Source organism: Euprymna scolopes, chromosome 19 (assembly GCF_053919585.1).
Source record: "Euprymna scolopes isolate OS-2025 chromosome 19, ASM5391958v1, whole genome shotgun sequence".
Taxonomy (NCBI): Eukaryota; Metazoa; Mollusca; class Cephalopoda; order Sepiida; family Sepiolidae; genus Euprymna; species Euprymna scolopes.
Genome location: NC_136500.1, coordinates 124277150 through 124301365, shown reverse-complemented (window position 1 = coordinate 124301365; position 24216 = coordinate 124277150). Strand labels below are relative to the sequence as shown.

The window sequence follows — 24216 nt, the reverse complement described above, 5'->3', positions numbered from 1 at the left end:
ATTTCTTCGCCCCCCCCCCCCTTTTTTGGGCCCTAAACACCTACAAATGATTTTTTAACACCCTTTCTTACATTTTTCCCCCCAGTTTTTGCCATACAAAATTAGTAATTTTTTCAATTTAACGTGCATAAAACAGACAGATAAAAATACAACTAAACATATTATTTGGGTCCTTTTGCTTGCCAGGATTGGTTGGTTGGTTTTGTTTTACGGCATATCAACCCTTTTTGGGTTATTTAATGCCGAATCCAAAGATTTCGAAGAAAAAATTTTTAATAGAATATATTTGTTCTTTTCAAGTCATTTTCTATTTAACCCATAGTTGAGACCCTAACAGGTACTACCACTCCGGGTCAGAGTGGACCTGGGAGCAATGATAATTAAAGGGTGGCTCCACACTCCCCAAAGCCCACAAGCTGGGGCCTCACCACTGGATATAGTTTAAGGTCATATCCAGGACCCCCATTGAGGGACTTTTACCCTCTGCAGGGATGGGGGCAGTCGGTGTATTTTAATGCCCCACCGACAGGGCCTGCTTGCCAGGAGGGAGGCAAATAAATACAGTTGCCACTAACAGAACTAATCAAACATAAAGGAGTACCGGTTTATTTCGTTTACAAAATAAAGTCCTCTGTTTGCATTTACAGAAAATTTACTCCCGTCATTATTTGGCTAATTCGTTTCATAAAGTAGTAAACTCCTACATTTCCTTCAGTATTTGAAACGTTGAAATTATTTCTTGGGTCGGAACCCGGGGGAGGGGGGGGCATCTATAAATATAAAAGCGACAACGTGTGTGTGTGTGTGTTCGCTTCTTCTTGTGTATGTTCATGAATGATTTGGCTGGCAGCGCAAAACTAGGTCAGACACCACGCCAATTCCTTGCACCTGTTTATTTTGTTTCATAAACCTTCATATAAAAGCCCTTATCAGTTCCTCTTCCTCGTGGCCCAGATGGTTAGGTGACTGGCTTTTTTTCCCTTTCGTTTCCACCTTCGCGTCAAGGCTTCGGGTTCAATCTGACCTTCCGTCCAAAACTTTTTTCTTTTACACCTCTTTTAAACACACACACCTCCAAACACCCGGGTAACGCCAGGTACCCCCCCCACTAGTATTGTAATAAAAAGGAAGTGCTTAATTATAATATTTATTTTTTTTACATGACTCAACTTATTCTTAAATGGGTTGTAACAATAAATTAGGTTCTTTTTAAATAAAAGTAAAAATGCTTTTTAAGTGTGAAAAAGTAAATTAAAATCACTGATAATTTATTTATTGAAAAAATAAGGTAAAACAATTATTTATTAATAATAGAATACAACAGGTAGGGTGCAAAATCCTGTCCGTTTTTATTGTTTTATTTTTTTTTTTTTTTACAATGTTGCCCATCTGTATTTCTCCAAATTAAGTGTTTGTAGAAATATCCCCATTTTTTAATTATGTTTTTCTTAGTGATCCTGGGTCTCAATTTTTTTAATTTTATATCTATTTTAAAGATTATAAAAAAAAATATTCTTACACTGATGCTTACACGTTCATACATACAAGGAAAATATTGTATTTGAAATTTTTGCAAGAATTGTTATCATTAGAACCACATGAAATACTTTTTGCAATTATATTATTTTTGGAGGGAATAATATCTTTAGTTTGTGAAATTAATTTTTCTCCAAGTTATATTAAATTTCATTAACACAGGTTTTAACGGCTTTTTCATAATGTTTGCAAAATATTATTTTCATTTTTTTTACATCTGTGCTGTTTTATTCTAAAAAAAAAATTTTTTTAAATAAATAAATTTGTGTGGTTCTTTTTTAGAACTTAAAACTATAACTTTAACAAAGTGTGTTTTGCTTACACAAAATAATACATTTTCACTAAGATCATGGGGTTCATTATATTCTGTGATCATTAATTACTGGAAATTTCATTAAAATTGGTTGATTTACTGAATTTTTGGAGTAAGGAGAGGAGTCAAAATGTTTCAGCCATTTTGGGGATCAGCCATTGAGTTCACACAAACCAACTATATCTAAAGTTCATTCATACAAGTGTTTGTGTTCTACTAAAACTCACAAACTAGAATATTTAGACCAAAAAACACACTGGGAATGGAAGTCAGCATTGATCCTGCACCACTTGTTTTCCATTGTGAGAAGCTTCATAAACATTATGGAATCAAATACAGGAAGAGGGAATTAGTTAACATTAGCAAGTAGGATGTGATAATAACCTATAAGTAAGATGGACTATAAATGGACTAATGCCGAGTCATGAAAAAGTGTAGAGTGAAACGTGATATTTATAAACTTTATAAGAGTGAAAATATTTGGTTCATTGTTTTTGTTGTTTAACGGCATGTCAACCCTTTTTGGGTTATTTAATGTCGAATCCAGTAATTTTGGAAAAAGTTATGCTTTAAGTTCTTCATATCTTCATGCAGAACATGATTGATTTTTGCAAGAGGAAAGGAAAAACAATATATTTGTTTAATTTTTGGTCAGGATTGGTTGGTTGTTTTTGTTTTACGGCATATCAACCTTTTTCAGGTTATTTAATGCCGAATCTAGTTATTTTGAGGAAAGATTTTTAATGGAGTATATTTTTTTTTAAGTCGGATTCTATTTAACCCATAGTTGTGACCCTAACAGGTACTACCACTCCGGGTCAGAGTGGACCTGGGAGCAATGGCAATTAAAGGGTGGCTCCACACTCCCCAAGGCCCGCAAGGTAGGGCCTCACCATCGGATATAGTTTTAGGTCATATCCAGGACCTTTTGGTCAGGAAGCCAATATCTTCAAACAGCTTATCTGGTAGCACCAGATGCCCTAACAAGTATAACCACTCTGGGCCAAAGTGGGCCTGGGAACGATGAAACTAAAGGGCAACTCTACAGTCCCCACAGCACCCAAATGGGGCCTCACCACTGCATGTCTTTTAAGGATATACCCCGGACAGAAAATATTTTGGAATAAAAAAAAAAATTTCATAATAATATTAGACATAAATTATTAAAAAAATGGTTTTGACATTGGTTCAGCATCTCAAAAGTTACAGCAGATCAAAAAGGTTAATTATATTGGAAAAGAATATGGAAAAGAAATTTTGAATGAATCATGGTCATGAACTGCATCAGATGCATAGAATTTAAATGAAAAAAAAAAAAAATTAATCCAGTGTGAATTATTGTAATTTTGAAAATCTGACCTCTAAGGAGAATAAGGCAATGGACATCTGTCGATTTCTTTGGTTTAGAATAAGATGAAGGGAATTTACAAGAGATTAAGGAATGGGAAAATAAAGAAAGGTAAAACAAGATTGTCAATTTGGTCTGTGGTGGCTTCGTAAAGGGATGCGAGGACGACAGAGAAAACGAAGCGGAAGTTGATTGGAAAGTGAACTGAAAAAAATATTAAAAAAACAAAAACAAATATGAATATAAAACAAACTGGAAAGTGAACTGAAAAAAATATTAAAAAAACAAAAACAAATATGAATATAAAACAAACAAAAGAAAGTGAATTGAAAAAATACATTAAAAAAAAAATTAAATATGAATATACCTATTTACTATGCCTCCCCACGGGACAGAGTTAGACACCAGGGTCGTTTTTTAACGTGGAGAAAAGGTACAAAAATAAAAATTGTCTCAGTCATGAAGGATTTCTCCTCCACCGAAAGAGAACAAGAAATAGAAGTGCAGCATCTGAAGAACAGATACTACACTTTGATCTTGTCCCGAAGGCCAAGTTACTATGAATATAAAACGAACTGGAAAATGAATTGAAGAAAATATATAAAAAAATCTCTACAGTGAGCTGAGCACGTGACTACATAGATGAAAAAGTTAAACCAAGACATAAAATGTCTCTCGTGAATTTATGCCTCTGAACTCTTTTTTTCTTTTATCGTTTAACGTCTCATCTTTCTCCCATTTGAATATAAATCCTGTGAACTTTTTTCAATGAAAATATTCCTTTAAACTGACTCATCCCAAAACTACTTTGTCCAAAGCAAAACCCTAAAATGTAACCCTCCAAACTCTCCTGGCTGTACTTCGCAAACGAAGATTTTATGAAGGGGGTTTTCCATATCGACTGTAGGTACGCTTGTGGCTGACGAGCTGATGCGGGACAAACAGGTTTGGCCACATCGGCTGCAGTCAAGTCACGTCAGGTGTGGCTGCTGAGGCTTCCCAGATCTTCCTTCTACAATGCTTCTCCCGCAGATTCTCTGTGCAGGAGATCTCAAAGGAGGTGACAGCCTGGTGGACAGTACGTCGCCAGGTAACACGGCCAGCAACGAGAGTAGACCACTGGAGATGGTCAATGTAGCAGTCACCGAGGAACTTCTTCAGAGAGTCTTTATATCTTTTCTTTAGTGCCCCTTTGTCATGACCGCCAGTAGAGAGTTCACCATATAGGACTATCTTAGGCAGGCGATGATCGTCCATTCTGGAGACATACCCGACCCAACGTAGCTGTGACTTCAGCACCATGGCCTCGATGCTGGTGATTTCCGCCCACTCGATGACCTCAACATTGGTGACAGTCACTCCAGTAGACGTTGAGAATGGTGTGGAGACAGCGCTGATGAAAACGCTTGAGGAGTCGTAATTGGTGGCGGTAAATTGTCCAAGAGTCAGAGCCGTACAGGAGGATGGAAAGTACTACGGCTCTGTACACACTGATTTTTGTGCAATTTTTTAAGTGTCTGCTTTTCCAGACTTTGTTGTACAATCTGCCAAAAGCGCGGTTTGCCTTGGCCAGTCTGTGATTAATAAGGATGAGATATATCCGTAGCAGATGACCGATTTACTCCTTTTGTGTGTACACACAATCTCTTGCATAATGTTTAGTTGGAAACAGGCATATCCAAACTCATATAAAAATGTAGCCGCCTTTAGCCTCAATCACCGTCTCGATACGAGTCCAGAACTGGGAGCATGCCTTTTCCACAAGCCCCGACGGAGTTTAGCGAATATTCAGCGGATGGCGGTGATCAGGCTGGTGATGTTCTCGACGTATAACCAAATGAAGTAGTCCAGTGAGGACAGTCAGGGGAGGAGGGAGGCCCAGTGAGAGGAGAGTACAAGGTCGTAGCACTCCTTCTGAAGCCAAGCCTGGATTTCTTTGACTTAGAGGCCAGTGCTGAGTCCTGCTGCCACACCCAGGTTCTGCCAGCGGCCACCTGATTGCACCAAGGGATCACCACACTCTTCAGCACATCCAGGTACACTTTGGTGTTGATTTTCAAGCCAACCTTGAAGATGTGAGATGGCATGATGTGGCCCTCACTTGGAAACGACACCAAAGAACATAACTGTGGCCGGAAACTTTGTTGAGTTGTGCCCTTAAGCATTGAACTGTCTGAATTTGCATTTTGAGGGTGCTGGCAATGGTCCTGTTGTCATAACTTGGATCGTTAGAGAGCGTTGTGTCACTTTCAGACATGATAGAAGACTCCTGTCGTTCTTGAGATTTATACACAACTAGCCAACTAGTAGATGGTATGCAACAACAAAAAAGAAAACCAGTTTTCATCAAACGGAGATGGAATCATGTCGTCTTTTCTAGGGCGACAATTTTACTGTTCCACCCTGTAGCTTCAGTTTCATTCTAAATTTCCTTGTCTTGCCAAGCGATGATTTTAATTATTTTTAGGTGTGTTAACTGAAGGAGGTAAACATATAAGATTGCACAAATATTTCCAAGATTTTATTAACCTTTTTGTCTTTAATTTACACTTCCAATTCCAAGATCAAAGTGTAGTATCTGTTCTACACTTCCAATTTATTCATTTAACAAGATCTTCACTAAGTTTCGGCATTGCTTATTTGTGATTATATCTACATTATATTTCTCTTAGTCTCTTGGTCTAGCTGTCCATGTTCATTCCATTTTTTCTCAGAAACTATTGAGCCAACCTGGCTAAATTTTTGTATGGGTCTTTGTTATGTTAATGTGTAGCAGACTAAGTATTATGGTATCCATTCACTACACAGTCAAGTATTAATACAGATTAGTCACCACAGTACCACATTTACTTGTTCTGGGAAATTACTGGCCTGATCTGGCTAAAATTTTAGATGGAATTTTAAGATGCAGCAAACTAAGTATTATGGTATGCATTTGATGCAAAGTTAGGGATTAAGAAGGATTAGTATTTAATTAAAAAGATGAGCTCAAATTTAACCATATTCAACCATCAATTTGGTTGAACTATAACTGTTTGGCATTTATAAAGATATAGACCATTATCTAGGGGAGATAACTGGCATTGACTAAGCATATTTTGCAAAAGATAATTTGAGACGCTAAAATTAATTTCCTTGTGTCTTTAATGCATGAAAATTTTCTTTGTCTAAGTTAAAAAGATGAGACAATTGACAACCTCTAAGACGACACGGCCAACCATGAAATCGCAATTATGAGACACAAAGAGAAACAGGCGATAATGAAGAGAATGAATGCGTCCCGTGTGACACGTGACATAAAAATATGTATAAAAAGACATTACTTGGTTTGTTAATCCCTCATGGATGAAAATGTAATGAATGGTTGACAGGTACTTGTACAGTTTAATCAAGATGTCAAAAAATGAAATTAAAAAATTTTTTTTTATTTTTTTAATTATATTTTCACCCCAAACAAGGCACATTGCCACTTAGGTGTAGGGGGCTACTATCAGAGTCAACAGCTACTGGCGTACTATGTAGGGAGTTGGGCAGCAAGATGTTGGTTCACGTTACACTTGAACTTCTGCATGTCAGTACAGTTAGGGAAGCAGGAACCCAGAATGGAATTCCATAGTCTAACAGTTCTGGGGAAGAAACTACTAGAGTAGAAAGATCTGTTTATGTCATACGGGCACAAGTGCCTGAAGTTCATCAGAGCATTCACCATTAAAACACTTGTAGAACAAGCAGAGAGGTGCAATATTTCGTCGATGCGACAGAGGCTGAAGCTTAGATGACAGTTCAGGACCTATCAGATTTGCGACTCTCTTTTGAACCCTACCCAGGAGTGAATAACAAGCAGCAGATGCACCAGCCCAAATGTGATAACAGCACTCCATACATGGGCGAATGGTGGCCTTAAAGAGGTACAGGATACTTTAAGGTGTTAGTAGTTTTCTAGCACGATAGAGAGAGCCTATCTTCTTTGCAGCGGCCCTGACAATGCTTTCAATGTAATTGTTCCAACTCATGTTTCCTGTGAACGTTAGGCCAAGGAGTTTGAAAGATGTACTTTCAGATAAAGAGCCATTGACCATTGCTATTGGTGGCAGAGAAGGTTTCTTGTAATTATTGAAGGAAACAAGTTTAGTCTTTGCAGCATTGAATGTGACCATCCATTTTTGTCACCATTCCACTACAGATTGGAGGTCATCCTCTAGTATTTCTGCCATTTCTTTAGATATGTGTTCATTTGTTTTCCTGTCGTGCCTGTTATAGAGTGTGGTGTAGTCAGCATATATACCCATCTCAAAGGCAATTTTGTCGGAGAGGTCATTAATGAATATGAGGAATAATTGAGGTCCAAGGATAGACCCTTGGGGCACTCCCGCATTTATATCATATTGTTTAGATGTACGACCATCGAGGACAACCTGGATGTTTCTTTTATCTAAGGAAGATTATGTTAAGTATTCGTCCAGTGATAAATATATATATCATGCTCTGTGGTGCTAGACTAGGAGTAGTTGATTCATTTGTGTATCTTGGTAGTTCTCTGTCGAGGGATGGCTGGACATTGCATCAAAGGCACATTAAATGGCTTGAACAATTTCACCAAAAATGCTTGAGACTTCTCTTAAACATCAAGTGGCAAGCACAAGTACCTGATACTGAAGTCCTTGTGAGAACATGTTGCTCCAGTGATGAGACCCTTGTAATCAGATCTCACATGCGTTGGGTGGGCCACCTGGTTCAAATGAAAGATTGTAGGCTGCCAAAACAAATTTTTTACGGGGAGCTGGAAAATGGCAAGCGCCCTCACCACACAAGCCTAGGAAGATGTTCAGGGATTCTACAAAAATAATTTGAAAGTCTTACAAATCGACACTGACACAGGGGAAGAACTTACTCTGCAAAGGCAGAAGTGGCGAAAGCTTGTACGTGAAAGTTGTGATGCTCTAGAGAAAATAAAGAAGACCCACAGCAATCTGAAGTGAGAGCTTCGTAAACATTTAATTGATGGTCTTAACCATGACACACAGAGCTAGAAATGCGACACGTGTGAATGAGTGCTTTTGTCAAAAGCTGGCTATGTCAATCACCTTAAGTCGCACAAAAATCCTGTTCAGGTCAACTTTGCACCTATTAGTCCGAACCAAACAATCTGTTTAATATGCAGCAAAGTTTGCAAGTCTACTGCTGGTTTGAGAAGACGTGATTATTCATAGGAATATCCTTCAACCTCCGGAGGAAGCCAACTCTATGGAAATTGCTCAATTTGTATGTCACATCTGCTTCAATACAAGGCAGTGTTAAATCATATGGTTCTCATTTCCACATCTGCAGATTTGTAGCCCCACCTTTTGTTTGCTCTTTTTTTTTTTTTTTTTTTTTAGCTCTGCATTGCTTAAAACAAAATTAAATGTGTGGCCATTTTTCTTTGTGAAACAGAAAAAAAAAATACTTTACAAAAATGATTCCTGTGTTCTGCAAAAAACAAGTTTTATGAAATTAATTTACGTTTGGATTTGTTATTCTGATGTATAAAATGGGACTAACCAATAATATTCTTTTTTTTTTTAATTCATAAATTTAGTGCAATAAATAAAAAAAAAACCCAAAAAAACCCAAAAAACAAAATAAAAAATTTTTTATGATGTACGTACTTGTGACAGAAATTGATCAAGTAGTTTTATTAAAAAAAAAAAAAAAAAAAAAAAAAAATGGTGGTGATCTCTCCCACACCATTTTGCAGGGCAGTGGAGATAATTCCAAATAATTCAACTTTTGTAAGATTTTAAAAAGCCATTCTTAATATACAAATTTCAATTAATCACTTAAAAACATTTTTTATAGAAATAAAACTATTTTATCAATTTACATGATTTTTGGTGTATGATATTTTCTTTCTGTCACAGGTACAAACAAAGATTTTTGTTTTTTTCATGGAGGAGGATTATGGACTAGCAACAAAAATTTTTTTCACATCACAAATCAGAGAATTTTAATTAAATCTATGAAAAGAAGTCAAACGATAATTAAAGTTAAGGTTCCTTTTTTCTTTTTGTTTTGAATAAAACTACTTGATCAATTTTTTTCCATCACAAGTATGTGCATCATAAATATTTTTCTTTATTTTGGGTTTTTTTTTTTTTTTTGTTCATTTATAGATTTGCACTAAATTTGTGAACAGCTTTAAGTTACATTCAAAACATTTTGATTAAATGAATATTTGATGATCATTGTACTATTCAGGTTATTCAAGCTACTGCTCTCATCTTGAGTGTTATTCTCCCAAAGCTTTAGCCAATGTAACATTTGACCTTCTCCAGAATTATCTTGTTGAATTTGAAAATCTGTACAGAATTTGAACGCAAGCCTTTATTTAAGCGACAAAAGGGTAGTATGCTCCCATTCCATCAGTTATGACCAGGTAGTAGTCTGAATTTTACTTTACAAAGGAGTCGCCACTTATCAAGGCCCAGATGCCACTCGAGGATACGGCTTAATGAGTGTACAGTGGTCATGTCAGTCATTGTTAGTGGAAATTAGGTAAAATCGGATTACTTGTTCACGTTGGAATTAAAGACAACCAAGTTGTAGTCAGTTGGAAAGCAGGACAACGGAGCAGAGTTCCACAGGCGTGCAGTTCTAAGAAAGAAGCTTTGTTCATGGAATCTATGTTTAGGTTTAGGCACAGATAGAAAAGAGGGGGAAATTATTGATAGTGGTTTCAGCTAGACGAGTGTTTTTCATGAAAGTCAGGCCAGGAGGGGACCATAGATTGGAGCTCAGACGAGCACTTGTCATGAAAATAATGATAAAGCAGAGACAGGCTCATGATGTCTCTTCTGTGGGAAAGAGGTTCCAGGGAAGAGAAAAGGGCCCCCCCCCCACTAGGCTACAAAGTCTATTTTGAACTTTGTCAAGGCAGAATAAGCTACTTCTAGCAGGTCTTGCCCAGATGTGGCAACAGTACTTCATCCTTGGACGCACTTGGCTCTTATACACATAGAGAATTGCATCAGCAGTGAGATATCTACTGGAATGGTAGAATGATCCCACCATTTTCCCAGGAGCCCTGGCAACGGATTTGATGTACATGTTCCATCTCAGATCAGGAGTAAAGGCTAAGCCCAGAAGTTTGTCAAAACATGGAGCCTCCTCATCCTCAAGATGAGAGCCATTCATTTCAATTGATGCCAGACGGGGGATCAGAGCATTGATGATAGAAAGATAGAAGTTTGGTTTTAGATACATTAAAAAAAACAAAAAACAGTCACCTCTTTCTCCATTGCACCACTTATTCAAGATCAGAGGAGAGAGAATCAGACAGAACTGGGTCGTTTACGGCCTTTGAAGTGTTGCCATAGATAGCAGTGTCATCAGCATAAATATCTACAAATGATCTTAGAATGTGATTTGGGAGATGGTTAGGTTTTATTGTTTTATGGCATATATTTTTTTAATTTTTTTATATTTAATACGAATTCAGTTATGGAAACGGTATTCATGTTGCATCAGTTATTTTGTGGAAGGTTTTTATTCTTTAAGCTCTTTGTATCTTCAATTGCTAGTTTGTAGTGTTTGATTTTGTCGTTTTTATTCCCTGCTCTGCAGAACATGAATGAGCTTTGCAATGGGAGAGGTAAAAGGCTTACAGTATTAATGTTTGGTACATTTTAAGTTAGGAAACCAGTCAGGAAGTCGGGGAGATAGAAAGAGAAAGGGGAAAAGGAGGGTTGTTTTTGTTTTGGGTTTTGTAGAACAAAGTTTTGCAAAAGGAAGTAGAAAGACAAAAAGCATCAATTTTAGGTGCATTTCGCCTCAGGAAGCTAATATCTTCAGACAGCCTGATCTGGTAGCACCAGGATGGGTCATTGAACAAGGACCCATCACATAAACGGTCAAATACTAAGTAATACTACCTCTGTGGATTTAATAAAGGGTTCCATTTGAAATTCTGTACAGATTCTCAATGTTTGACAAAAAGATTCCCGAGTCTGACCCGATACACCTGACGAAGGTCAGAAGTCACATTGGCCAACAAACATTGTGTTAATAACACTCAAGATAAGAACAGTAGTCCAAATAATACAAATTATCAATCCTCATCCTAAAAAATTGAGAAACCGATTACATATATATTATATAACAAAAGCTTAAAAAAAAAAAAATAAATAAAAGTGTGTTTCCAGAATGTAAATACTTTACCCATAAAACTCAGGTACCAAGCAAACGTTAGTTGAGCAATGACAGAGAATAAAGTCCCTTCAAATGTTTTACTTGTGCCTGGAAAAATGAAAACAATATTTCCATAAACATTTCATACAACTTATTAAAACACGAAATATTAATAAAATTGAAAACGAACAAACAAAATAACAAAAATGCAATAAAACAAAACAACAAAAATGCAATAAAACAAAACAACAAAAATGCAATAAAACAAAACAACAAAAATGCAATAAAACAAAACAACAAAAATGCAATAAAACAAAACAACAAAAATGCAATAAAACAAAACAACAAAAATGCAATAAAACAAAAACAAAAATGCAATAAAACAAAAACAAAAATGCAATAAAACAAAACAACAAAAATGCAATAAAACAAAACAACAAAAATGCAATAAAACAAAACAACAAAAATGCAATAAAACAAAACAACAAAAATGCAATAAAACAAAACAACAAAAATGCAATAAAACAAAACAACAAAAATGCAATAAAACAAAATAACAAAAATGCAATAAAACAAAATAACAAAAATGCAATAAAACAAAATAACAAAAATGCAATAAAACAAAATAACAAAAATGCAATAAAACAAAATAACAAAAATGCAATAAAACAAAATAACAAAAATGCAATAAAACAAAATAACAAAAATGCAATAAAACAAAATAAAAAAAAATGCAATAAAACAAAAAGAACAAAAATACAATAAAACATAGCTATTTGGCACTTTTTAGAAAATCAACTCTGGTACGGTGAGTGTACTCAGTTTTGAGCATGATCACCCCTTAGAGATTGAAACAGTAGAATTGAGTGAAGTATGAAGGTTCCAATGGCACATTAAATTAAATAATTGGTCCATACAAGATTCTTAGGTTTTAAGTCAAAGTTTATTGGTTCTGTGAGCTCTGAACTGATGACAGTAACGACCCAGTTATGGGGACCATCAACAAAGTTTTTTGTCAGTTTTCCTTCTCTTAAATGAGCTGCTTTCACAACAGCCCAGAAGACCCATCCATCCCATATATATAACCCTCAAGAGTGATTTGGAACTGTGCAAGGCAGGCGTGTTCATCTCCCTGAAGTATTATACATACTTGCACACCTATAAATATGTTTGTTTAACCAGCATATTAACCTTCTTTGGGTCATTTAATGCTGTATACAAGATTTAAATTTTTTTATACTTTTAGAATCGATTTTTGCTGGGTATATTACAAGTAATGTTTTAGTATAGTTTGTTATTTGATGGCATTTATATTTTATTGTAAAGATTTGCTCATTTTAAGAAATTTAGAATAGTTTTAGGGTTTTCTTTTTCAAAGAGTACTTTTAGGTTTGTGGTGTTGTAGTAGTGTTGACGAATAAACATGGTATGTATATTGTGCAAATTTGGTATTGTATAAAATAGTCATATGTCAAGTTTTAGTTAAAACAAACATGTACTTTTTATTTAAAATGAAAAAGTTTTTTTTTCTAACTTAAAAAATGATGTATATGTGTTACATGAAAGAAAATCAGTAACTGGCAAGGGAAGATAACCATGATTTAGTTGGTTAATTTATCTTCTCGTCTTTAAATCTTTTTCACTTGACTGGGTTAGACTTCTTTAACTGCTATCTGCACAAGTTTTTATGAACTGCGGTATTGATTTGCCAATTCCAACTGTCCAAGGTCTGCAACTAGCACCTTCAATGTTTACTCATTTTTTGTGGACTAATTTCCTTAAAAAGTAAGAAAATCGGATAAAATCTTCATCCTTAAAAAAAAAAAAAAAAATGGCTCCGAAATGAAAGTTACTTTTGGAACATTTTTGTTTCATCAAAGATATGTAAATCATACAGATTTTTCTTTATTTTTGTTTTTTAATATAAAAGGTAATTCTGGACAAGAACCGATTTATCAGACTTTGGGAATGGATACAAATGGAATCGGCATCACATGACTCAAATGGTTTAAAAGTGAAAGGTTTTGGCAGTTCCTTGCAATTCCTACACGTGTGAGCATGTTAATTTAAAATGCATTTAATAAGACATGCTTAAACAGTGATTATCGACCTCTCTCTGTATCCTCCCTCACTGGTCAGAGCGAAGATCAAATTGAATAAATCTCTTCTGCCTTCTAAGTTTTAGTTCTTTTTGAGATATAAAAAAACTTGCTTGTGTTCTGTTGATTAATCGGACTATTATTCTCATCTTGGGTGTTATTAGCACAACGTTTCGGTCGCTGCAACCTGCAACCTTCTTCGGGTGTTGAAAACATGCTTCTTCTCTACTAAGGAAAAGAGGGTTAGCTCTGCATTACAAGAATTCAAACTGCAGGTTTGAGGGTGGGTCCATAGATCATAAAGAAGGTTCAATCTTCAGGGATCACTAAGATATTTTTTAAAGGTTTTCCTACAACCCAAACTTATTTACAAGAGGCGTTAAACAGTGATTATCGATCTCTCTCTCCGTATCCTCCCTCACTGGTCAGAGCGAAGATCAAATTGAATAAATCCCTTTTGCTTTCTAACAGTTTTATTTTGACTTAGTTCTGTTCGAGATATAAAACTTATTTGCAAGAGGCGTTAAACAGTGATTATCGATCTCTCTCTGTATCCCCCCTCACTGGTCAGAGTGAAGATCAAATTGAATAAATCCCTTTTGCTTTCTAACAGTTTTATTTTGACTTAGTTCTGTTCGAGATATAAAACTTATTTGCAAGAGGCGTTAAACAGTGATTATCGATCTCTCTCTGTATCCCCCCTCACTGGTCAGAGCGAAGATCAAATTGAATAAATCCCTTTTGCTTTCTAACAGTTTTATTTTGACTTAGTTCTGTTCGAGATATAAAACTTATTTGCAAGAGGCGTTAAACAGTGATTATCGATCTCTCTCTGTATCCCCCCTCACTGGTCAGAGCAAAGATCAAATTGAATAAATCCCTTTTGCTTTCTAACAGTTTTATTTTGACTTAGTTCTGTTCGAGATATAAAACTTATCTGCAAGAGGCATTACCTCAGTTAAGAAGCAAAAGAAGGTAGGAATACAATATATGACTTCCATGTATTTTTGTAACAATGATGGCAACTTGTTTTTTTTTTCTTTTTACATGTATGGTACAAGGTTGAAATAATAGTGCACAGGAAAAGCTAGAGAGGGTGCTCTTGTTTGTGTATAAACTGACTTACCTAATAACTTTATCTTTCCAAACTTGCTACCAAAGACCGATGCTGCTGAGTCTCCAATGCCAAGGGACAGTAATCCTGCAAAGCCACTCATGTGATGAGCTAAATGAAAATGAAAACAATAAATTCAATATTGGATCCATCATTTTTGTCTCACGCATACCTGCCAATTTGGAAAAGAGTCCACATCATATTTTGTGCACCACTTAAAAAAAAAAAAAATTTTTTTTCATGCACAGAGAAAGAGGTTGGAGTCATATTTTACTGTTATATCTTCATTGTAAAATAAACACTTATTTTATAGTTGGTATAATTGAAACCACTCCTTAGAATGTAGAGAATTGGTTTTGCTTTCTTTATAGAGGTTGGTTGGTTGTTTTGTTTTACGGCATATCAACCCTTTTCAGGTTATTTAATGCCGAATCTGGTGATTTTGAAGAACGATTTTTTTAATATAGTATATTTGTTTTTTAAGTCGTATTCTATTTAACCCATAGTTGGGACCCTAACAGGTGCTACCACTCCAGGTCAGAGTGGACCTGGGAGCAATGGCAATTAAAGGGTGGCTCCACACTCCCTAAGGCCTGCAAGCTCACCATCGGATATAGTTTAAGGTCATATCCAGGACCTCTTTATAGAGAAATCAGGGAATTCAGCTATATAATGACTGGACAATGAGCTCGTAAAATGTTAAAAACATTTCATCCCTGGATACAGAAAAAAGTGACATACGAGAGAGAGAGAGAGAGAGGTGACCATTTTAAAATGAACATATGAACGCAAATTATGTCCCCGATAGTAACCCCCTACTTCAAAGTGGCACCGTGCATTGTTTGGGGTGAAAATTGAATTAAAAAAAAAAAAAAAAAAAAGAAAGATCTTTCAAGCTGCACCGGTTGTACAGTAGAAAATAGACAAGGCAGTATTGTATTATATGGTCGTTGTTTTCACATTCACAGATGGTTGGGTCAGTTTTTTAGCCTCATCTGGTCGTGACTAATTGCCCTATTCTTATTCTTAGGCAGTTGAATGTTTTCCGCTGGAGCCAAGGTGTTTCTGAACAAGGGGTTGGTTCGTTGGTTTATTGGGGCTTCACAGCATATCAACCACTGTGCGTCATTTAATGCAAAGCTATGTATTGGGTTGAGATAGTCTTTGTTTTTTTTATTATTATTGTCAGAGTTATGTATTTTTAAAATATTGGAGTTTTTACGGTTTAAAGTGATTTGAAGAGTTGTATTTCTTTTTTCTTTTAAGTATTTGATGATTTGGTGTGGTGTTACCTTGTGAAACAATTCTTTGATTTCGTTTACTGTATAATATTTATTTCTGGTAGTTTCGTATTTTTGACATTCTGTTAATATTTTATTGTTATCTGTTTGTCGCAAAAAGTGCATTTTGGTTTTTCTGTTGCTTTGATTAGGTGCGAGTGTGTTAATTTGGTATGTCTGATTCTGATTCTGTTTTGAACAATATTTTCTCTTCGTCCTTTTATTGTTGTTTTGTTTTTGTGTTTTATTATGAGTTGGTGCTTGTGTAGTTTGTTTTGGGTATATGTGTCCCATTCTGTTTGCCATTTATTTTTGTTATATTCCCTTATTTTTCTGCTGAAATCTGTGTATGGTATTTTGATGTTTGTTATATTTTTGCTAATGGCTTCTTTGGCCAATTTGTCAACTTCTTCATTGCCTGGAATACAAACAGGACTTGGTATCCAGGCTAAGATTATTTCTTTTCCTTTTTCAATAATTTCATTGTAATTTTTCATTATATCTAGTTCTTATATATCTTAGAGCAAAGATGCATGACAAAGAATCGGTATATATAATGAATTTTTTCTTATTGTTGTTCTTAATTAATTCAATTGCCATTTTCATTGCTTGTAGTTCTGCTGTGTATATTGATGCGTCGATCGGAAGTCTTATTTGGAGATGGTTCTGTCCATCTATACGTGCCGCACCTGTTCTTTTTTGTTTTGGCTCCATCAGTGTATCTTTCTTTGTGTTGTAGGTACTTTTCTCGGAGTTCACCAAAGTGGCTTTTATTTATTAAGTTGTTGGTATTGTTTTTTTAGTATTTAGTAAGAGTCAGATCAGTGCTGGGTCTTTCAAAGTCCATGATGGTTTGTTGCTTACTGTGTGTGTGACTATGTTATTAGGGTTTTCGTTAATTTGAGTTAATATTTCTTTGATGCGATATCCGAAAGAAGGTGTGTTTTTTGGTTTACTGGTATAAAAGTTTGTATATTGTAGGTTGAAGGGTTTTTTCGTGTGTTGGGTTGTTTGGATCACTTTGTAGTTTTATTGCATATTGTGTTATTAATTTCTGCCATCTTAAATGTAGAGGGGGTTCATTGGCTTCTATGTATAGGCTTTCCATGGGTGATGTTTGATATGCTCCCAGACTGAGTCTTAATCCTTGGTTTTGTATGGTTAATAATTTTTGGAGATAGGATTTACGGGTGGAGCTATGTGATGTATCCATAATCTAATTTTGATCTTATGTGTGCCTGGTGTATTTTTAACATTGTGTCTTGGTCTGCTCCCCAGTCTGTTTTTGATATTACTTTTAAAATTTTCATTGCTGTTTGGCATTTTTGCTTTAAGTTAGTAATATGCATATTGAAATTAAGTTTATTGTCCAGTGTAATACCTAGAAATTTTGTGTGTTGTGCTATTGGAATTGGGTTTCCTTGTATTTGTAGTTGTGGGTCCAGATGATATTTTTGTTTTCTGCAGAAATGAATACAGACAGTTTTGTTTTGTGCCAACTTGAATCCATTTTTATCGATCCAGTTTTCTATTTTGTTTAAGTATTGCTGCATCTTTCTTTCAATTGTTGTTATATTTTAATGCAGAATATGCAATTGAAAAGTTATCTACAAATAATGATCTTTCAAATTGTGCATCAACAATTTGTGTAATTTCATTTATTTTAATTAAGAATAAGGTGGTGGATAATATACTACCTTGTGGCACTCCTGCTTCTTGCTCGTATTGATCTGATAGTGTGTTTCCTTGTCGTACTTTGTAATATCTTTGAGACAGGAAGTTTTGTATAAATATTGCCATATTTCCTCTTATTCCCATATTGTGTATGTCTCTTAGAATTCCATATTTCCAGGCTTTTTGGATGTCGAAAAAGACTGCCACCACGTGGTGTCCGTCTACAAAACCGTCTCTAATAAATGATTCTAGTCGTACTATTTGGTCGTTTGTGCTTTGTTTTTGTCTATATCGACTCTGATATTTTGATAAGAGGTCGTTTTTTTTCCAGGTACCACATTAAGCAGTTGTTTATCATTCTTTCCATAGATTTGGAGAGGCAGCTGGTTAGGGCTATGGATCTGTAACTGGTTGGGTTACTTGCATTTTTATTTGGTTTCGCAATTGGTATGATGGTTGATTCAAACCAGAATTTTGGTATTTCTCCTGTATTCCATATTTTGTTATATATGTTAAGTAATAGTTTTAAAGATAATTTTGGTAGTTGTTTTAGGAATTGGTAATGTATATTGTCTGGGCCTGGAGTTGTATTTCTGCTTTTATTTATTGCTCTTTTTAGTTCTTTTATGTTGAATGGTATATTGTATGTTTCTTTGTTATTAGTTGTAAAATTAAGTTTTTCTCTTTCTGCTGTTTCTTTATGAATTTGGAATGATGTTGAATACTATTTGTTTGATGAATTCTTGTGGAATTCTTCAGCTAGTAAATTAGTTATTTCTTTTTTGCTTATGCATTTTGTTCCCTCAGTTTTAATTAAATGGTTTATGGTATTTTGTGCTTCTTTTCCAGCTATTTTCTTTATTATATTCCATGTTTTTTTAGTTGGTGTTTGGTTGTTTAGCTGTGAAATATAGTTTTTCCAAGATGTTTTTTTGGTTTGTTTTATGGTGTATCGTGTTTTGGCACGCATCTCTATATTTTTGTAAGTTAATTGTAGGGTTTTGTTTGAATTTTTTAAGTGTTTTTTCCTTTCTTTGAGAGCTTTTTTGCAGGTTTCATTAAACCAATGGTTTGATTTTTTTGTGGGGTTTATTGAAGTTTTGGGTATTGTTTTGGTGGTAATATTGTTTAAGGTTTGTGGGAAATGCTGTAGTGGTTCTTTATTTAGAATGTCTGTGTCTAATTCTGTTCTGCATAGATTGGTAAATGTTTACCAGTTGGCTTTGTGTAATTTCCATTTTGGGACTTTTTCCTCCGATATTTTTTGATTACTTTTAAGTATGATGGGATAGTGATCACTTCTGTGTTGATCTTCTAGTACATACCAATGGAAGTCCATATAAATGGATGGAGTGCATATTGTTAAGTCTATTGCAGACATGGATCCATTGGCTGGGTGCATGTAGGTATTTTTACCATTGTTTAGTATACATAGGTTTGTTGTATTTAGGATTTCATTTATTATGTTGCCTTTGTTGTTTTTTTGATTACTTCCCCAATGGTTGCTGTGCGCATTAAAATCTCCCATTATTATAAATGGGGGTGGGAGTTGGTTAATTAGCATGTCTATTTCTTTTTTTTTATTGGCTGATGAGGTGGAATGTATATGGAGCAGATTGTGATTTTGCGGTGTAGGTTAGCCGTTAGTGCTATTGCTTGTAGTTCAGTGTTTAATTGGAGGATTGTGTGATGTATAGTGTTTTTGATTAGTATGGACACTCCTCTGATTGCTCTATTTGTTGTGGATATATGGGTTTTGTCGTACATGTTATATTCTTTGAATTTATAGTTGTGATTTTCTTTGAGTAGTGTTTCTTGTAGACATATATTCTTTTAGTGTTTCTTGTAGACATATTGCTGCTGTGTTATGTTTGTTGATGATTTCTAGTATTTCTTCGTGATTAGGTTTTAGTCTTCTGCAGTTCCATTGTAGGAATGTTGTTTTGTTATGATTTGTAAGGTTTTGCATGGGTATTGTTTTTATTTATTTATTTATGTTTCTGTTTATCATCATTTATAGGTTCATGGGGTAAGAGGGATATCTTTTGATTCCTGAGTCTCCATGACTTCTTGATTTTTGAGTCCTAGAGGTACAGTGTTTTTTTGTTTATCTCTACTTTTGGATTGTGAGCACGGTCGTGGTTGTGGTATGTTGGGGAGTTGATGTTCATGCGCCGCAGAGGTTGTTTCACTGTTCCACCAGCCCCTTCTTTCCGGGGGATCCTTCGGCATGTCTATCTCTTTCTGAACACCCAGAGAAGTGTCTTTTGGCCTGGAGAGTGAACGTGACCTGTTCGATAATTTTTTTTTTCCTGCTATTTTGTTTCTTTTTTCCTCTGGTATGTTTTTTGGTGTTTGCTTTTTTTTGTTTTCTTTTTCGGCTAAAGGGGTTGTTTCTATTGGATGTGGTGTTTGGGTTTTTGGTTCCGGTGAGGTTTTGTTCATATTTATTCTTTTCATTTCTTCAATTGTGTTTGTCAATATTTTTGATTTGGTCGGTGAGGTCTTGGATTTCAATATCTAAGTTTGTCGTGTGATAATTGTTGTGCTTATTAGTATTAGGAGTATTCTTTTTTGTTATTTCTGAATATTTGATTCTTTCAACTTTTTTCCTTGCTTCTGGGTAGGTGACGTTTAGTGTGTATTGAATTTTGGTAATTTCTTTTTCTTTTTTCCAAATTTCACAGTCTTTGGAGTAGGCACTGTGATTTTCTTTACAGTTGGCACATTTGGGAGTTTTTTGACAGTTGGTATGATTGTCATTTTCTCCGCACCTTCCACACACTGGGTGGCGTGTGCATTGATTCTGATGGTGGCCAAATTTTTGACATTTGAAGCAACGTAGTGGGTTGGGGATGTAAGTTTTGACTTTCAGTTTCTCATAGGCTATTTTTTATTTATTTCTGGTGGGATTTTTTGTTGGTAAAAGCTTAGTATGTACGTACGTGTGTTTATCATTTCTCCATTTTTTTAACTTGAATTCGTCTAATATCTGTTACGTTCTGTTCTTTCAGATATGAACGTATTTCGTCAATGGGACAAAGTGAAAGTTCACGGCTTTTTACCACTCCTTTGCATGTGTTTAGTGTTTTGTGGGGGTATGTTTTTATTTTTATATTATCGAAATGTTTCCATTTTAGGAGTTCATCCGCTTGTGGTTTTGTGAGGATTTCTATTAGCAGAGTGCCATTTCTTCATTTTTTAACCATTTTGGGTTTTATATTTTTAGATAATTTCTCTATCTTAAAGGGGGAAAGTTTGGTTAATCGTGTTTCTTCAGTGGATTCCATTATTATAAAATTTGGATATATATCTTGTTCTTCAGTGAAGTCACTATCTGAAGTGTCTGGCAGTCTTTTTTTACTTGGTGTTTTGTAACTCATATTGGGATTGTTTGTGGGTTCATCATCTCTGCTCCCTACCCACCTTGGAGCCCTATTTGGGATGTGCACAGGAGGGTAACCCATTTGCCCTGGCTATAACAGGGTTACAGGAATGGTATACTTGCATATAATGTAGACTTCGAGCATTTGTGTTTCTTAATTTTTCTCATCAAAGTAGAAAATTAGAAATATTAGAGGAAAACAGCCATGTCTAGTTTTTATTCATTATATACAATTGACCCTTAGCCACCATTTTCACCACTTATTTATGGATCTGTGTTGATGGGAGAATGTTGTGTAGTATTTAGGTTTTGTGTAGGTTATATGTGTATAAGTGGTGTGCTAGACGTGACCAGCCGATTGATTGGATTGGGCCCATCCGACCGCTCATCTAGCCCAGTAAGGGCCAAAGTGGCGTGTTGGGAAGTGGGGGTACTAAAACTTGACCTCCAAATCTCTCAACCACCTGGATCCCATCCTAATGGCATTACGGGTCACTACCCATGGCCAACAGGTAGCCCCATTGAGGGACTTCTACTCTCTGCAGAGAGGCAGTCGGCATATTCTGATACCCTGCCGACAGGGTCTAGTGGAATTTTGATCGATTGGAAAAATTTTATATTTCCAGTTGTTTTCTTTAAATATTTATTTATGGATTTTAGTTTGGTTGTTTTTATTATTTTGGTTGGTATTTTTAAGTTAGGGTTAGGGTTAGGGAACCAATAGGACAGTAGGGTGGAATGACAAAAAGAAAAGAGAAAAAAAAAAAAGAATGTGGGGGGGGGGGGCTATTGTTTTTGTTTTTGCAGAACATATTTAAGTTTTACAAAAGAGGATAGAAAACAAAAACGAATGTAATGCAGGTGCATTTTGTCTCAGAAAATCGAAAGACAGCCTGATGCAATTCTGTATCTATATAAAAGATGATGCAATTCTCTATCTATATAAAAGATGATGCAATTCTCTATCTATATAAAAGATGATGCAATTCTCTATCTATATAAAAGATGATGCAATTCTGTATCTATATAAAAGATGATGCAATTCTGTATCTATATAAAAGATGATGCAATTCTGTATCTATATAAAAGATGATGCAATTCTGTATCTATATAAAAGATGATGCAATTCTCTATCTATATAAAAGATGATGCAATTCTCTATCTATATAAAAGATGATGCAATTCTCTATCTATATAAAAGATGATGCAATTCTCTATCTATATAAAAGATGATGCAATTCTCTATCTATATAAAAGATGATGCAATTCTCTATCTATATAAAAGATGATGCAATTCTCTATCTATATAAAAGATGATGCAATTCTCTATCTATATAAAAGATGATGCAATTCTCTATCTATATAAAAGATGATGCAATTCTCTATCTATATAAAAGATGATGCAATTCTCTATCTATATAAAAGATGATGCAATTCTCTATCTATATAAAAGATGATGCAATTCTCTATCTATATAAAAGATGATGCAATTCTCTATCTATATAAAAGATGATGCAATTCTCTATCTATATAAAAGATGATGCAATTCTCTATCTATATAAAAGATGATGCAATTCTCTATCTATATAAAAGATGATGCAATTCTCTATCTATATAAAAGATGATGCAATTCTCTATCTATATAAAAGATGATGCAATTCTCTATCTATATAAAAGATGATGCAATTCTCTATCTATATAAAAGATGATGCAATTCTCTATCTATATAAAAGATGATGCAATTCTCTCTATATATAAAAGATGATGCAATTCTCTATATATATAAAAGATGATGCAATTCTCTATATATATAAAAGATGATGCAATTCTGTATCTATATAAAAGATGATGCAATTCTCTATCTATATAAAAGATGATGCAATTCTGTATCTATATAAAAGATGATGCAATTCTCTATCTATATAAAAGATGATGCAATTCTCTATCTATATAAAAGATGATGCAATTCTCTATCTATATAAAAGATGATGCAATTCTGTATCTATATAAAAGATGATGCAATTCTCTATCTATATAAAAGATGATGCAATTCTCTATCTATATAAAAGATGATGGATTCTCTATCTATATAAAAGATGATGCAATTCTCTATCTATATAAAAGATGATGCAATTCTCTATCTATATAAAAGATGATGCAATTCTCTATCTATATAAAAGATGATGCAATTCTCTATCTATATAAAAGATGATGCAATTCTCTATCTATATAAAAGATGATGCAATTCTCTATCTATATAAAAGATGATGCAATTCTCTATCTATATAAAAGATGATGCAATTCTCTATCTATATAAAAGATGATGCAATTCTCTATCTATATAAAAGATGATGCAATTCTCTATCTATATAAAAGATGATGCAATTCTCTATCTATATAAAAGATGATGCAATTCTCTATCTATATAAAAGATGATGCAATTCTCTATCTATATAAAAGATGATGCAATTCTCTATCTATATAAAAGATGATGCAATTCTCTATCTATATAAAAGATGATGCAATTCTCTATCTATATAAAAGATGATGCAATTCTCTATCTATATAAAAGATGATGCAATTCTCTATCTATATAAAAGATGATGCAATTCTCTATCTATATAAAAGATGATGCAATTCTCTATCTATATAAAAGATGATGCAATTCTCTATCTATATAAAAGATGATGCAATTCTCTATCTATATAAAAGATGATGCAATTCTGTATCTATATAAAAGATGATGCAATTCTGTATCTATATAAAAGATGATGCAATTCTCTATCTATATAAAAGATGATGCAATTCTCTATCTATATAAAAGATGATGCAATTCTCTATCTATATAAAAGATGATGCAATTCTCTATCTATATAAAAGATGATGCAATTCTCTATCTATATAAAAGATGATGCAATTCTCTATCTATATAAAAGATGATGCAATTCTCTATCTATATAAAAGATGATGCAATTCTCTATCTATATAAAAGATGATGCAATTCTCTATCTATATAAAAGATGATGCAATTCTCTATCTATATAAAAGATGATGCAATTCTCTATTTATATAAAAGATGATGCAATTCTCTATCTATATAAAAGATGATGCAATTCTCTATCTATATAAAAGATGATGCAATTCTCTATCTATATAAAAGATGATGCAATTCTCTATCTATATAAAAGATGATGCAATTCTCTATCTATATAAAAGATGATGCAATTCTCTATCTATATAAAAGATGATGCAATTCTCTATATATATAAAAGATGATGCAATTCTCTATATATATAAAAGA

The 24216-nt window shown here is 34.3% G+C and overlaps 1 protein-coding gene across 1 annotated transcript in view; it reads right to left on the bottom strand.

The window, feature by feature from the left end:
- Positions 1-2573: 2573 nt before the first annotated feature.
- LOC145239956 (dolichol kinase-like) overlaps positions 2574-24216 on the bottom strand; it is an 89466-nt gene continuing 67823 nt past the window's right edge. The window contains exons 11-13 of the mRNA XM_080103542.1: positions 14589-14687; positions 11394-11471; positions 2574-3401 (exon numbers count right to left, since the gene is read on the bottom strand). Of these exons, the coding sequence (XP_079959668.1) occupies positions 3274-3401; positions 11394-11471; positions 14589-14687 (305 nt within the window). The 3' untranslated portion in view covers positions 2574-3273. The remainder of the gene's footprint in view (positions 3402-11393; positions 11472-14588; positions 14688-24216) is intronic.